Source organism: Chenopodium album, chromosome 14 (assembly GCF_948465745.1).
Source record: "Chenopodium album chromosome 14, dcCheAlbu1.1, whole genome shotgun sequence".
In the NCBI taxonomy this organism is placed as follows: Eukaryota; Viridiplantae; Streptophyta; class Magnoliopsida; order Caryophyllales; family Amaranthaceae; genus Chenopodium; species Chenopodium album.
The window spans coordinates 6,560,746-6,578,173 of NC_137847.1; the positions used below are offsets into that span (position 1 = coordinate 6,560,746).

The 17,428-nt window shown below is 32.2% G+C and overlaps 1 protein-coding gene across 1 annotated transcript; it reads right to left on the reverse strand.

The window, feature by feature from the left end:
• Positions 1 to 4,722: 4,722 nt before the first annotated feature.
• On the reverse strand, positions 4,723 to 5,490 carry LOC145577670 (uncharacterized). The gene is made up of 2 exons (XM_081635146.1): positions 5,181 to 5,490; positions 4,723 to 5,063 (listed from the first exon to the last, which is right to left on the reverse strand). Exons 1-2 carry the CDS (start codon positions 5,488 to 5,490, stop codon positions 4,723 to 4,725), a joined length of 651 nt encoding a protein of 216 aa, XP_081491272.1.
• Between the last annotated feature and the right edge of the window lie 11,938 nt (positions 5,491 to 17,428).

Sequence of the window (17,428 nt, forward strand, 5' to 3'; positions counted from 1 at the left end):
GACTTGGAAATGACCCAACCTGATTATAACCCGCAAATTATTGACTTGAACCGAACCCGACTTGAACTCGAGAACGACCCGACTTGAAAATGACCCAATCTAATTATAACCCGCAAATTATTGACTTGAACCGAACCCGACTCAAACCCGAGAATGACCCGACCTGATTCTAACCCGCAAATTATTGACTTGAACCGAACCTGACTCGAACCCGAGAGTTACCCTAACCCGTTTTAACTCGTGTAAACCCGAATTAAACCCGACCTATTGTTCACCCGACCCAAATGTAACCTGACCTGTTATTAACCCGACCTAAACCTGACCCAAACCCGATAAGATGTATGACGACGTGACCCAACTCAAGCATGACCCAACCCGAACCCGACCCGCATAGGTTATGGCATTAACTCAAATTGTCCCGACCTGAGTTGACCTGACCCACTCTTATCTGATCCAAACCTGACCCGTTTACCCGAATTGACAGCTCTAGATGGAGGTTCCGGCAACTAGATTTTTTTTTTTGGTTATTTTTTTATTTATTTTATTACCAGCCAATTAAATAGCGACACGTGTCACATGAACCTATTATAACAGGTTAAGTGACCGGTTGGGATCATTTTGAGCGAATGACCCTCAAAGTTGGGTTTATTTAAAAATAATCCAAAGTAGAGATTATTTTGAGAGAATCGGCGAAAGTTGGGATTATTTTTGTCAATTTTTCCGCTATAAAAATACTGAGAAAGTATAATAAAGTCCATTTCATTAAAAAAAAATATGATTTTTTTTTAATAATCTACTAAATTTTCTATATGTAGTTACAAAAAATTATATTGATTTTGGATCATTATAATTTTTAAATATACTAGGGTGGCCTACGCTCGAGATGCGCGCGGTGGGGCTAGCTCTTGCTGAGAAGTTGTATTGCCGTGTATTTACACCTTTGGTTTGGGTGGTAGATCTGGTAGTTTTAATACATACTATTTGGTTTATGTGACTATTTGGTGACAATTTAGATAACAATTATTTTTTAAATGTATGCTCCACTTCGTCTGTCGTAACTATAGGTAAGAGCTATCGGTACTTCCTAGTCGAGAGTCGGTCCCATAGTTGGCTGATCATCGGTCCCCTCCTAGGAGGGGTTTCCAAGCTACCGACGAAAGTCGGGTGAAGAAGTGGCTACATATTGATTACAAAACTACCTTTATAGAATCCTCAAAAGTTTGATAGTGTTATTTCAAAATTATTATTAAATAATATATATTTGATTTGCCTTATTTCATATCTTAAGTGACGACTGTAAATTTAGAACTCTTAATTGATTTGCATGTTTTAATAATATTTAGTATAATATATCTAGCGTATTTTTCTTGAAATGAATTTTTTGCTCGTGAGCTTTGGTCACACGTAGTATTAATATGTGAAATGTTTAATGTAAGTTCTTTAATGTTCTATGAGACTACGACCATCTAATATTTATATCTAATACTAAAGCAACAACCACTTAGTTGAATAATCTATACTTAGTATTTAAAAACTATAACCAATAAACTAAGAAAGACACATGCCCCCATCCATTCTATTACACTTCTCTAACCATAGTGCCACATGTCATCTTACACTATTAATTTTTTATTACACCATTTTTTTAAAATTCTTTCATTAAACTTATACTTCATCTTTCATACATACTTCATCTCTTAATCTTCATCTCTCCCCTTTAGTTCAATCTTTTCCTATTCTCTCTTTAATTTTAGCCCTTCCACCTTCTATTTAAGCCTCTTTTTCTATTAAAGTTCCAAAATTTTAATTTCTTTAATCATGTTTCCGATTACATATTATACCCTATAATGACTTACTGATATTTCCTCACTTATCTCTCAATACAATTTTATATGAATAACCCGTGCATTGCACGGGCCAGAAGGCTAGTTCCTATTAAATTCTCTCCATACTTAATACCGTTTTTTTCTCTACTTTCATTGATTTCTCTTAATTTTAAGATTTTTAAGTTCTTTTATACCTCTTGATAACATTTGCTCAAATATAACTATTTAATATGAATCCCATTCAAATTCCATAACACGTTGTATGTTTATGTGCCATCAAACAATGTACGTAGTAAATTTTAAAAGCTAATTAATTTTAACAATAGTTGCAATTAAAGAACGACAATCAGATTTTAAATAAGAAGACCAACCGTGAAGGAGTAAAAATAAACAATCTCTTCGTACATACATTTTTTTTTCTTTTTAGATAATAATACTAAAATATGAAGTATAAAGCTTTAGAATTTTAACATTCAAAAAAATAAAATGAATTAATTGATGATATATGTTTAATGAGAAAAAAATATTAAATATATTAATGATAGTGAACATATTAATGAGGGTAAAAAAGTAAATACACATTTTTATACATATTTTTAAACATATTTTTAAGGGTATAGTTGGTAGCACACTATTCCTAAGAGTTATTTTCTAATTTTTATAAGGTAGAGAAACATATTTTTAAGGGTATAGTTGGTAGCACACTATTCCTAAGAGTTATTTTCTACTTTTTATAAGGTAGGGAAATGATATGGAATGATATTTATCCTGAATGTAATGGTAAAGTAGGAATGAAAATATTGTAGTAAATTTTATATTTCTTAAGTTAACACCGATTTTTTTTTTGCGGAAATTATTTTAACCGACATGTGTCATTTTTTATTCATCTTTAGTATATAACTAGGTTAAATCCCGTGCCATGCACGGTATTTTTTAATTTTTAATACTTATCATTAGTTTAACACTATTATTTAACTATAACAAATTATACCTAATTGCAAAATAGGATGAAAGTTCTTTAGTTACAAAAAAAGTTTAAAAAATTTATCACACTAAAGAAAACAGAGAGAATAATATATGCACGACTAATAAAAATAACTATGAATTACATTACAAAGTTATAGATAGCAAACTATTATTGCATAATATTGTATAAAAAAAAATATCTTTGTTTGAATGTGTACAAATGGAATAGTTATTAAATAGGAAATGTAATATTATTGTATTTTGTATTAAAAACTTCTCTAAGAAGCTTTGACCAAAAAAAATAAAAATAAAAATAAATAAAAAAACTTTCGGAGGTAAAATTTTTAACCAGGAGATGACATGTGTCATTCCTGGTTTTGCCTTTTGTATAAAGTTATAGATAGATTATGGACTGATATATATTATTTAAAAAAAACTAACCATATAATCATCAATTATAATATATACTAAAAAACACACGAGGAATGACACGTGTCAATTTCTGGTGCGTCCCTAGTTTTTTTTTATATAAAACTTTTATATCTTAGGAAATTATGTTATGTCGAATAATAATTGTCATAGTTAGCTCTATAAAATAAGTAAAAATCTTTTACATTCTATAGATGGACGTATATGCAACTACTATAAGTATGTGTTTTGGCTACATATAATTACTTTAAAATATGCAAACTTTGAGAATCTTTTATTAAGAATATATAATCTTCATGTACTTGAGAATAATAATTACTGAATTAGGGAAAAAAAATCTATATATAAATATAAATACTTCTTTGATTAATAGTAAGAAATAAAAAAAAAAAAATACATCGATTTTGTCTTTGAAAAATTAAACTTACCCATACGATCAAAGACCACTACAAGAAAACACGTTTTTAACGATCAATATTAACGACGGGCGTCAAATCAGTCGGTAAAATGAAATATTAGCAAATAATTTTAAAAGCATTTGCTAATTATCGACCGTTAAGATGATAATCAATCGCTAATTATCGATTCTTTTAAAAAGTAGTCATTCCACATAATTTTGAAATACTCATTTGACTAAATTACTAAACAACTCTTTCACGTGATATTCAATATTTAAATTTTTGTAAAGACATGAAATATTAAGAAAATAACTATATTTTGGTAAAAATTTGTTCACAATACTTTTAGAATTTTTTTAAATATAATGCTAATTTTAAAATGAAAATTAAAATATACCGTGCATGGCAATAATGGACATTTTAATATTATAGAAAGTTTAGTTTAGATTTCATGTAAAGCAAATGTCATTATTTAGATACAATAATTGTTAGTTATGGTAAGAAATTATTTTTTAGCAATTACTTCTGGCGGGAAAATTTTAGTATAATGTTGCCAAGTATCTCTTTTGATTCGCCTTAAGTAATATGTAATTGATGAATACATGTTATAATGGCTAGTATGATTAATCTAATACATTATATATGACTGTTTTTAAAGGAAAAAAATGTATTATGAAGAAAATGATAAGTTTTATCATACATAAGGGTATGTAACTTTAAATACTTATAGGATAAGTTTAAATAAATAGTCAGCCTTATTGATGAATAATTTGTGATCTAAATATTTTTTACCATTTTTTTTTGTGGAAAAAAACTATCTAAAAAAATTATTAGTTGGTGAAATTATAGAACGATATAATAACAAAAAAATTTGACTTAATTACTATTGTTACACAAGATTTCAAATCTAAACCATGGATAGATTTTTTTCCAACTCCTCTACAAGTGTAACAAAAATTTAACGTTAAAATTGTATGCATTTTTTTTTGAAACCCAGCTTAGGACCTTTTATTAAATATCAATGGACAACTTGTCCATAGTTACATACGGAGCAATTACAGGAGGACAAAATTTTTCCCACACTTGTTCCGTTCCGAAAGGTATTAAACTAGCAAGGTGATGAGCAACATTATTCCTATCCCTTCTACATGCATAAAAGAAATAAAATCAAAATCAACACACAAAGAAAAAACATCATCAAGGATTGAATCAAGATCAGTGAGGTAAGTAGTAGCTTTAGAGAGGCGATTAACCACAACTTCACTATCAGACTCCACCACAATCTTCTTATAGCCATATTTTCGAGCGAGTTTAATTCCAAAATGCACTGCCTTGCATTCTGCAATTTCTAGGGACCAAAAACCTCTAGTGCGACGAACACCCACCAAAAGAACATCACCCTCTTCGTTTCTAGCCATGGTCCCCAAACCCATCCAACCATCATCTTTAACAGATGCATCACAATTTAACTTAATGAAGTCAGTAGGTGGGGGACGTCAATGACGCGGGCTCTTCCTTTTCTGCTTGCTGGGAAACCTATAGATTTGCTGTGTATACTTGCCACAATCCTCCACTAGCTTCTTCACTCTCTTGCTAATGACCAGGTGAGGAGTTTCTTTATTATTAAACACTTTATCATTCCTCCTCCCCCAAATAAACCACAAGAGAGCAGCCCCAATTAAACACTTCTTAGCATCCTTGCTTCTCCACTCTACAAGAACATCTTTAAAGTCCATTGTGGGATCAAAAACAACCAGGTCAGAGAAATCACATTCTCTCCACAAGTCCTTAACAGCAGGGCAAGCAAAAAAAACATGGTGGAAAGTTTTAGGCGCATTAAAACACCAAGGACAAGTGTTTATGTCCGTCATGTGCCTATGAAACAGAAAGGTTCTTGTAGCCAAGGTGTTAGTACAAGCACGCTAGAGAAAGTGCTTGACCTTCGGTATCGTTGCTATATTCCAGACATCCACCCACGCTTGATGAAAAGCGTCCAAATTGCATGACATCCCAAGTATATAAGCAGACTTGACTGAGTAATGACCATTCAAAGAGAATGCCCAAGTGAGAAGATCATTTGCACGTCTAGCACACACAGGGACAACAAGAATGCATTTCACATCTCGCTCTACAAAATTGGCAGAAATCAAATCATAATTCCAGTCATTTGTACTCTCGTCAATAAGGTCACAGACACGGTTTAGACCATCAATCTTAGTCGTATGCATAAACCTCCCAGCTTCATCAGATAACCACGGGTCCTCAAAAATATCAATGGACGTGACATCTCCAACTCGCCAAATTAAGCCTTCTTTCACTAAAGCCTTTGAACCCCAAATGCTACTCCATGAGTAACTTCCATTAAGACCAAGAGTAGCATTAAGAAAATCAATGTGGGGAAAATATTTGGCTTTCATTACCTTCCCAAAAAGTGAGTTCGGGGCTGTGATGAGTCTCCATGCTTGTTTGCCAAGAAGAGCTTCATTGAAGACCTTCAAGTCACGAAATCCAAGACCTCCCAGGCACTTAGGCTTACACATTTTATCCCAACTCAACCAATGTACCTTCCTCTTTGAATCGACATTACCCCACCAAAATTTTGCTGTCAAGGAACAAATCTCATCAAGCACACTGATTGGCAGCCGAAATACTCCCATTAAATAAGTAGGAATTGCTTGTATAACAGATTTAACAAGCACTTCCTTCCCCGCTCTCGAAAGCAACTTCTCTTTCCAACCTTGAAGTTTCTTCCATATTCTGTCCTTAATTAAGAGCCGTAAAAACCAACCTCTTAGATCGACCAAGCACATTAGGAATACCAAGATATTTATCATGTTCCCCAACTGCTCGCATTTTCAACAAGTCAATCAACTCTTCCTTCTTCGACAAGCAAATGCCTTTGCTAAAATATACCTCCGATTTTTCGTAGTTAATTTTCTATCCGGAAGCTGCTTCGTATATGTTGAGAATTTCAACAATTTTTGAGCATTCCTCTCGGTTGGCTCTTGCAAAAATCAAACTGTCATCTGTAAAGAAAAGGTGAGTGATTTTTGGCCCTCTTCGACTTGCTCCGACCCCATGAATAAGGCGATCATCCGATGCTTTCCTGATCAAAGCCGAGAAAGCATCCAATCATAATAAAAAGGTATGGGGATAAGGGATCCCCTTGCCTCAAACCCCTGGATGGGGAAACAAAGCCCTGTATACTCTGATTAATTATGAAAGAGTAAGAAACAGTCGAAACACAACTCATAACAACTTTAACCCAATTGGCAGCAAACCCCATTTTCAACAACAACTTCTCATGGAAACACCATTCAACTCTATCATAGGCCTTACTCATATCAAGTTTCATGGCAATAGTCCCTTTTCTAACTTGTCTTCTCTTTTTCATAGTATGGAACAATTCCATGGCTATAAAGCATTGTCAATAATGAGTCTCCCTGGAACAAAAGCACTCTGATTTTCGAAAATAACATCAGGAAGGATAGATTTTAGACGCATCACAATAGCCTTGGAAGCAATCTTATATAACACATTACACAAAGAAATAGGACGAAATTCTGACATAGAAGTAGGAGATTTAACCTTCGGGATCAGGGCAATGTTAGTGTTATTGATCAACTCCGGAGAGCAAACACCATTAAGGATGCTGTTAACAAATGCAAAAATGTCATCCCCAACTATGTGCCAGAATTTTTGGTAGAAAATTACATGAAGACCATCAGGACCCAGTGCCTTGCAGGGTTGCATTGCACTAATTGCAGCGAAAATTTCATCTTTGCTAAACGGTCTCAAGAGTAGTTCGTTGTCCTCTCTCGAAATACAGGGAGTCACCGCCTCTAAAACATTGTCACAGTCAAGGTTTGAAGGACCCGAGGAGATGAAAAGGTTCACATAAAAATTCTGCACAATGTCCTCAAAATCTTCTTCCTCCTCCCTCCACACACCATCCGCATCAAACACTCCCCGAATCTCATTGCGCTTCCTTCTTTGAGATGCCTTATGGTGAAAGTACTTAGTGTTTCTATCACCATCTTTGATTTCCGACACCCTAGACCGAAGATACCAATATGCTTCCTGTTTATCACAAAGATCATCAAACTTTGCCTCTAAAGATGAGCAAAGTTCTAAGTTTTCCTTCGATGCTGCTCCACTTTGTACCACCTTGAGGTTTTGTTCGGTTTCATCAATCTGCCTGTCTAAGTCCTTGAACTTTTCACCACTCCATCTCCTAAGGGCTCCAATCAAAATCTCGAGTCTCGTTGCAGTTGGGCTCCCAGCAGAACCACTCCACGCATCCCGGACCACCTTCTCACAAGCTGCGTCCAACAACCAAGCCGTCTCAAATTTAAAATTTTTCTTTCCCTTCTTGCGTTCTTTCTTTGGTCTTTTGAGACGAGCCAAAATCGGGGAATGATCTGATTTAACTCGTACTAAATGTTCCACCATTGCATCTGGGAAAAGATGCATCCACTTCTCATTACCACAATATCTATCAAGTCGCTCACGAATCATCGTCTCTTCAGTTAACCCCTTCTCCCAAGTAAACCAAGGACCCACGTATCCCAAGTCTCGTAAGTGGCAGACATTTAAAGCTTCTCTAAACTCCACAATCCCCCTTCTCTCCGAGTTAGCCCCTCCTTGTTTCTCCTCATTACTCAAAATTTCGTTATAATCTCCACCAATCAAAAGAGGGCAATCAAAAGAGGAACATAAATCACAGATAAGCTTCCAAGTTTTCCACTTATTTCCCGACTCCGGCCATCCATACAACCCAACAAATCTCCAAGAATCACCTCCCATGACGATGTCACCACAAATATGATTTTGTGATAACGAAACAAGCGAAAACTCTTCCAAAACATACACAAACCTCCTGCTAAACCCACGCTACTTACTCCAATAGTACAGTCAAAACCGAATTTATTTTTAAGTTTTTTGGATTCAATTTGTATGCATGATTCATGGTTTTATACTCTCCACCATTTTTTTGAACATTAAAATCTAAATTATAGTTTTAATTATCCCTTAATTAAAAGGTCTCAAAATCTTGTGTATATATGACTAAATGATTGATGAGTAAGACTTATATATAAATGTCTTATTAATATGCATCAAATGATTAATTAATCAAACAACAAATACTAAAACTATTAGCACCACATGCACGTAAATATATTTATTACAAATAATAAATCAATTTTACATCTAACAAAATTACTGCAATGCGTAGATATTACTTGAATCATTAGACACAAGAACCATCCATAATTGGATCACTTCGACCTGTATTGTTATAATTTTTGTTTATGATGTTTGATATATGTATATGATATCGTACTTTTTATTATTTACCGCCTTAAAATTTTATATGTAGATATTTACCAAAAAAATTAAGGATGATCAAGAGATCCCACTTGTCACTATGTCAGGTGTGTCTTTTAGTATATAATATATGTAGTTTATCTCAATTAAGTATCACATCAATGTTGTAAAAAAATGTATCGCATCAAAAGATAATATTTGTATTTATTTAGATATTATATTTTTTGGGTAGTTGTCAAACATATTTTTATTTTATAACCATATTTAATACTCCGTTTTTCTTCAATAAATACTCCAACATAAAATTCGAATGTATAGTGTATATAAAAATTGTTTAGAGGTATTGGAAACAAATTTTAAATGATGTTTTAAATTAGTTAAAACAAAGTATTGGGCGAGGCAGCAGTTAGTGAGGCGCTTAAATAATAATCAATTAATATAGCTGTAGACACCTAATTGTGTCTTCCTAAAAACCAAACCCAGTGATGAATATCTTTTACGTCATTGATTATCGAACAAGGTGATGTGAAAGAGACTTGTGAATGCTTCTGTTTTAACAAAAATATTTCTTTCTGTTTTTGAAAATATTCCTTTTTGTACCCTATTTATGAAAAACGTCCATTTTTATTTAGTTTGGTCCATGATAAGGGTCCAATAATGGTGTAGTTGAATGGGGTTTGAAAAGACCTTTCCAATGATATATTATAAGCCCAATTCCGATGAATAATGAGGAAGTTATGGCCAAAATACTAAACTGGGCTCAAACCGGATTTTACCTACGGCCCAATGATCATGTGGAGGGTCCAAAGGTTTAATCCCATTTCTAAATCAATTAAGATTTATTCAAAGATTCTATTAGTTTCTAAAAGATCTTAATTATCCTTTTTAAAAAAGATAAGATTAAAGAATTTGAAATTGAATAATACTTTCCTTTTTTAAGTCCTAATTCTATTCGAAATGAAAGACGTTCAAAGAAAGACAGATAATATTTTTGCGTCTCATAATTTTTATCCAAATCTTATATGGTTGGATAGATCTTGAAATTACCTTTCCAATGATATATTATAATATTAATTCCGAGCTATAACGAAAAAGATATGAAAGAAATATGAAACTTTATCCAAAACTGACACCTTTTCACTATTTCGACCATATCTTTTTATCTACAAAATATTTTAATCTGATTCTAATTGTTTTGGAAATTAGACTTTGAGAGCTTTCCAAAAACATATTATATGACTTATTTCAACTTCTGAATCAAAAGATATGATAAAAACAAAATCCGCAAAAAACTGTCTCATCGCACCGCATTCTGACTCTTTTCTATCGTTTTCAAACTATTTTCTCTATAAATAGGGTCGATATTCTCCGTTTTTAAATCATCAACAATCATCTAATTCTCTTCTCTATCTTAAGCAATAGCTTATTATTTCACCCTCTTTTTAAGCCTAGCCTTTTTGAAACACAATACCGCATTCACGCGTTCTAGACACACCTAGCCAAGTTCGAAGTTGCCTTCGCCCTAAACATGAAAGGTTGATAATTTCTGAGGGTTTGGTCCCAAATCCCTATTTCAACTATTTAAATTAATTGCTTGATTTAATATTTTCCTTGAAGTTACGAACGTGTGTATTTTGTTATTAGAAAGAGATACGAGGCAACAAAGTAAGTAGTTTTTATTGCTCTATTTATTTAAAAAGCATGCTTAGATTATTTTAATTCCTAATATCATGTTAGGATGTCTTTATGATTCCTAGTATCATGTTTAGGGTATTAACTAATATTTCTAATATTATGTATGTTTCTGGTATCATGTTTAGGTTGCTTCCTATTTTCTTCTATCATGTTAGAATCATGTTAGGGCTAAAGCTTTGATCTTTATGTTTAGTGACATGCTAGGATTTGTTATTAATCTTGTTAGTATCATGCCTGAGATCTTGCTAATAATATTATTATACTTTGATGAGATTGATATTATTATTATGATGATTGTTGTTATTATAGTTGCTTGATATTATTATGTTATTGCTTGATCACGCCCTATCTTGTAGGATTAAAGGGAATTTGTACTTGTAATCATGCTTAATAAGATAATTAATAATCTTGTTTAGACTAATGTGATTTTAATTCAAGTGATCGCCAATAATAGATTTGTTTGTGCATTAATATTCAACCAACATAGATTAAATATGCTTAGGGTTAATATATTGATTTTATGTTAGTAAGAAAGCGTACATGAATATGAGAAGAATAAAGTAGAAGCCTATTTTTAAGGCAGGTTCAATCTCTTTTAGGTTGGATTTGTACCTTCATCCCCAAATATCTAGTCATGGTTCCAGACCACTATAGAGTTAACGATCTCATGGATCGTGAAGGGTGTAACCTTCACCCTATGAACGATTTACAAGTTCCTAAAACTTGTTGGCGACCCTTTTGCTCTAGCTTCCTTCCCTTTGGACGCCACCATGATTAAGTGTATGATCACAGTAAGGCTCGCTCAAGTGTGGGTTGCTTGAAATTATTCCCTACAAAAGCAAAATTAAAAATCATAGTTGGTACAAACCAGTACGAGAAGGTCAATTGTACGACATTCTAGAACAGTTTAGATCAGTCGTTAGCAACCATTTCGTAGTGGTTTTCACTCGATGCGACACCGTTTTCAACAATCGCCATGATCCCAATTCCCAATCACTAAATTCTTCACATTTTCTGGATACTACAACAACTACTCTTTTAAATTTCTGGAAAATCGATTGTCAATCAAATTCATCAATTACACATCGAAATAAAAATTTAAGAGACAAATAAAAAATTATTTTAAAAAATTTGTTTTAAAATGATAAAAATTAAATAGTGATGATGATTTCCATTGATTTAATCATTGTATTTGAAAAACTATTCATCATAAATCCATATTCTTTATTGGTAGAGAATCAGACATTAATGTAATTATTTATAAATCAAAAAAGAAAAAAATGTTGCTGAAAAGCAAAACACTTACTTTTATTTTTAATTTTATAAAAAGTGAATAATGATAATTATAGCTTCATATTACTCGTAATTTTTTTTGTAGTGTCTATGTTTTTTCTTTTTTTTTTTTCCTTCTCTAGGTTGGATAATACGATTGGCTAGATGACATCGATGTACAATTAATTGTATGGATCATATTTTACTATGATTAATTGGTTAGATGGTATTATTTATTGTTTTAATGATATGATTTATTGTTTGGATAATATCTTTCTGGCTAATATGATTAATTGGCTATATGATCGATATCATTTTGGAAGATATCTTTTAATGTCTAGGGTAGATGATAGGATTAATTTGACTGGACGACATAGTTAATTGTCTGGATGATATCATTATAATTGATTTATCATTTATCACAAACTTTTACAAATATCGGGTGTATAATAATTATTGTACATCCATTATAAAGGTAGCCTAAAGTGATCAAAAGTTACCATTGAAATGAATAAAAGTTACTCCAAAATGTATAAAAGTAACCCAATACAAATAAAAATTATCTACTCTTTATTAGTAAAGAATCACATTTTAAATGGCTAAAAATCAATTATTAGTGATTGAATGTAATTAAATTACCTTTATAAAACTTTTCTTCTTGTCTATTTATATAAAAATTGTATTATGTATAAAGTTACCCAAAAAAAGGAAAAAAGTACCCTAAAATTAACTAAAAGTTACCCTTATACTGCTCTATGTACACTAATATTAGTGTAAACCGGGTGTATACAAAAGTTTTTCATCATTTATAAAGGTAGAACTTTCCTTATTTTAAGCTTGTCTCATGCATTAATTCTCATTAGTAATAGGTTTTATTTCGAATAATACTAGATTAGTGCCCTTGTGATGCACGATAGTATTTTTTTCCCATAATTAATTTGTGTATAATATAAAAATTAGGCAAGTCATGTTAAATAAATAAATACAATGCTTATAAAAAAGATGAAATAATAAAACAAAAATTATTAAAACTATAATTGAGAAAAAAAAAATTATTTTTGATTAGTTGTGTTAAAAATATTTAAACATAATATACATTATATTACATTAATGATGCGTGTTATATATATATATAAAGGAGTTTTTTCCCGAGTTTTTAGAGAGCCACGTAGGATTTAATTTTTTCAGCGCGCCATGTAGGATAATAAATTTTAGTGGTAGCCAATTAAATACGAGATTATTAATTTCTTTTAGAATTTAATAATTTAAATGACACGTAAGTAAAATTTTCGAATGAGATTTTCCAATTTAAATTAATTAAATATAAAATATTATTTTTTGATATCAGGAATTTTATCTAAATATATAAAAAATTATTTTTAAAAATTTAAACAAACTGTGCATCACACGGGTTTCATCTAGTAAAACTATACAATGTATATGTTATATGACTTTTTATTAATGAAATAATTTTGTTTGGAAAAAAATATATATCATATAATGCACTTCAAAAAAAAATTTAGCTAAGTAGAATAACTTTTTTTTTTTAAAAAAATAAAACCTTAAATTAAAGCTGACATCATATATTGTATTGTTGGCGAGAATTTTTTAAATGATCGCTTGACATATGTCCAAAATGATTGAGGTAAGCATGACCTGTTTGGTATTAGTTAATAAATTTTTTGAAGGAAAAAAAAAGTTAGTTGATAAAATTATTACATAAATACTTTACAGAAAACTAACTCAATTATTATTGTTTCATAAGGATTTTAAATCAACACCGTGAATAATATTTTTTTATTTTTTATTTTTTATTGAACCCCACTATTGTAAAACTATATAATGGTACTTTAAAATGTTAATATTGAATTTTGCTCCTTTTTTTTATACTCCCACTCCCACCATATTTCAACCTTCTAAATTATATAGCATATTCTCCCTTATTTAAAAAGTCTCAAAATCTTGTGTAACTATTTTAAGTAAATAGAACACGAAATAAAAAGGAATACAATTATTATTAAAATAATATACAAGATTAGGAATAAAATATTATTATAGTTGTATTATACAAATATTTCAAAAATAAAAGATTTTTGCTAAAAAGGGAGGTGAGAGTACTACAGGGAAAAAACAACACTAGAAAGTGACACGTGTCGTTCTTGGTGTCTGTTTTAGTATTATGCTAAATTGATATTTAACAACAAGAAAATTTAAAGGAAAACTAAAGTATGAGGAAGTATAAGTGCAAGGTTGTAAATCAATACAACCCTGCCTAGCAAATAGGAAAATTTGACATTTGCTACCAGCAAAAGAACCTCGTGTCACATTTGCTACCCGTTTAATTTTTTATTTTATTTTGCTACCACCTAAAATCACATAATTAAAATTTCACTACCAAATGAGTTATGCCGTTACTGTTTCCGTTACTTAGGCTCAGCCACCGTTCAACCACTTTGCAGCCACCCCTCTACCTCACTGCCACCCCCTCCCCCTCCCTCTCCCCTCTGCCGGCGCGACCCCACCCCTCCTTTTCCCCCACTTACACAACCAACCCCTCTTCCCTTTTCCCGTTCTTGCTGCCTCGACCCCCACCCCGAACCGGAAACCTCCCCCTTTCCCTCCCCCCCCCCACCGGAATGGGCCTCCTCCCCGTTCCCTCCACCGAAATGGACCCCCCTCCCCTTCCCCTATCCTTTTCAGTCGTCCCTACCCCTAAACCACCACCCCAAAACCACCATAAGCGAAAAGGGTTTAGGGTGGTTTAGGGTTAGGGGTGGCCGAAAAGGGTAGGGGAAGGGGAGGGGCGTCGATTTTGGTGGGGGGAACGGGGAGGGGGGTCGATTTCGGTGGGGGAAAGGGAAAAGAGGTGGTTTTCGGTTTGGGGTGGGAGTCGGGGCAGCAAGAAAGGGAAAAGGGAGGGGAGGTTGGCTGCGTAGGGTGGGGGAAAGGGAGGAGGGTGGGGTCATGCCCGCCAACCGAAGCTCTGGTAGAGGGGAGGGGGAGGGGGTGGCAGTGAGGTGGAGGCAGGGCCGTCCTCACTATTACGGAGGCCCTGTTCAAATTTAACATCTCCCAAAAAAAATGGGGCCCTACCCACTATTGTTTAATAATTATAATGTCAGAAATCTGAGAGTTCTAATATATTTAACACTTGAAGTCATTAACTTGGACTAATTGTTTCTTTCTTTGATTATAATATTAATGGACTTTGCTGATTTAAGGCCCCTTGCATTGTGAGGCCCTGTGCAATTGGTCTCTTTGCACAGGTGCTTCACCGGCCCTGGGTGGAGGGGTGGCTGGGTTATTTTTTTTTTTTTAATTTTAATTTTTTAATTAATTTATTTATTTTTTATTTTTTATTTTATTTTATTTTATTTTTTTTTTTTTTTTTTGGAATAAAAACGGATTTCGTTAAATGGTAGTGAAATTTAATTATGTGATTTTAGGTGGTAACAAAATAAAAATAAAAAAATTAAACCGATAGTAAATATGACATGAGGTTATTTTACTGATAGTAAATGTTAAATTTTCCTAACAAGTATTTAAATTTAAATATAGTAAAGTAACAAGTAATAAAGAGAAACGATACTGTAAAATCTAAATATTATCAAGCACCACTATTTTATCGGAACACGTTAAGCTTTTTAATTTTTTGGTGAATGTAGTAGAAGCCACTCCAAAAATGATTGTCTAACACCTCTGAACTTCTGAAGTTTTGACCTTGCATGTGGCAATTTGGCATGATTATTATTTGACGCAAAAGTTTGTCATTTCGCGTTTACTCCACTTTGCAGCCATATTTTCATTGACATAAAACTTCTACAGTTTTGCTTACTTTCTAAGGCATGTTCTCTAGCTTATACTCCATGCGTAGAATTTGTTATAAACACTCGATTGTACCATATACCCAATTAACCTAATATCGATTAGTTATTGTTATTCATTTGATGATAAAATGAAAATAACATTAAAATGAGAACAAATACTCATGAGTGTATGGTACACCAGGGTGTACATAACAACCTCTCCTCCATGTGTTCACATTAGATTTAGGGGAAAAAAGAAAGGAATAGCTCAACTGTTTAAAGCTTTCCTCCCAATTCTAAAAAATCTTAAGAACGATTCTCATTACTCATCCTGGGCTCTCTAAACACCCAAAAAAAAATGATTTAGGAAAAAAAAAAAGGCAACTTTACGATTAATACGTAGTATAACACTTGCTATATATGGCAAGTAGCAAGTGCAATATTTTTTCAAAAAAACCTTTGAAAAGAAAAACATGTATATATCAACCAAGTTGAAATGAGAAGAGCAAATTTGTAGATCTCTCTCACTTTTCTAGATGAGCTACAAGTTAAAATCTAGGCATATGTAGCAAATTATATAGCTTAATAAAATTTTTATGTCATTTACAATTTTTAAGGGAGGCTTGAAATAAAGGTTTTGGTAGCCTTCTGTACTCTTAACTTACCCAATCCACCCCCTAATAACAGTGTATGGATGTCAATTAACTTAGTCTGTTAAAGTCTTAAAATTGACGGTATTCAAAATCTGGATCGAGATGATGTTGACCTTTTGAGTTTTGATGTATATTGATCTCAAGTCATGGATCGTGATATTTGATTTGATTATATTAACAAGAACCCTCTAACATTACCTGTGTTTCTATCATTGTCCTCCATTTTAGAGAATCAAATGATAAAGTTGATCCTATTTTAAAGGTCCAGGAAAAAGAGAAAAAATAACTCTCCCGATACATAGTTAAAAATGTTACAAAAATAAATTTAGTGGAACTAATTACTTCATTATATTTACAAGTTTGGCTTGGCTTTTCTCATAAAATTAAGGTTTTCTTAGAATGAGGTATAGCGCGAGTAGTTAGAGCTCCTCTCCTGAATTCAAGAGGTCTTGGGATCGATTCTCATCACCTGTCCTTGTGGCTCTTTAAACACCAAATAAAACCAAAAAAATTAAGGCCTATTTTGTTTATAAAATATTTTCTAATATTTTTTCAATCATAAATAATTACTAAAATAAAATTCTTCCCTACGTCTTACAAATAAATGTCACATTTTGACTTTAATTTAGTAGTGCATCTCCAAGGCACACTATTGATCATAAAAAATCTTATAGTGCATAGCCCTAATTTGTTCACTTTATTTTCACATATTTCATGTGTAATAATAAGTTCAGTTCAGAAAAATAAAGTTTTAATTTGATAATGGCTAGTTATCCAATCCAAGTACAAAATTCAACTAATATAAGTTTTAATAATAAATTCAAATAAGTAAAAAAATTGTGAATAGAGACCCTAATAAGAATTATAAAAAATTAAAATAATCTCAAACGAAGTTATATATACTACCTCTGTTAAATATTATGTGCAACAAAAGGTATTATTTGTGAGACATAAAATATTTCTTTGTTGCACATAATCACTAACGGAGATAGTAATAACAGTTTCATCAAGATATAAAATAGTACTTGTATGAAACTCCAATCCATAGTTTACTA

What these genes read in the sequence shown, in the direction of transcription:
- LOC145577670 (XM_081635146.1), bottom strand. Translation starts at nt 5,490, where the DNA reads ATGACGGACATAAACACTTGTCCTTGGTGTTTTAATGCGCCTAAAACT. An exon ending in GAAGCTAGTGGAGGATTGTG is followed by an intron (nt 5,064 to 5,180) that starts GCAAGTATACAC and finishes CATCTGTTAAAG; the next exon opens with ATGATGGTTGGATGGGTTTG.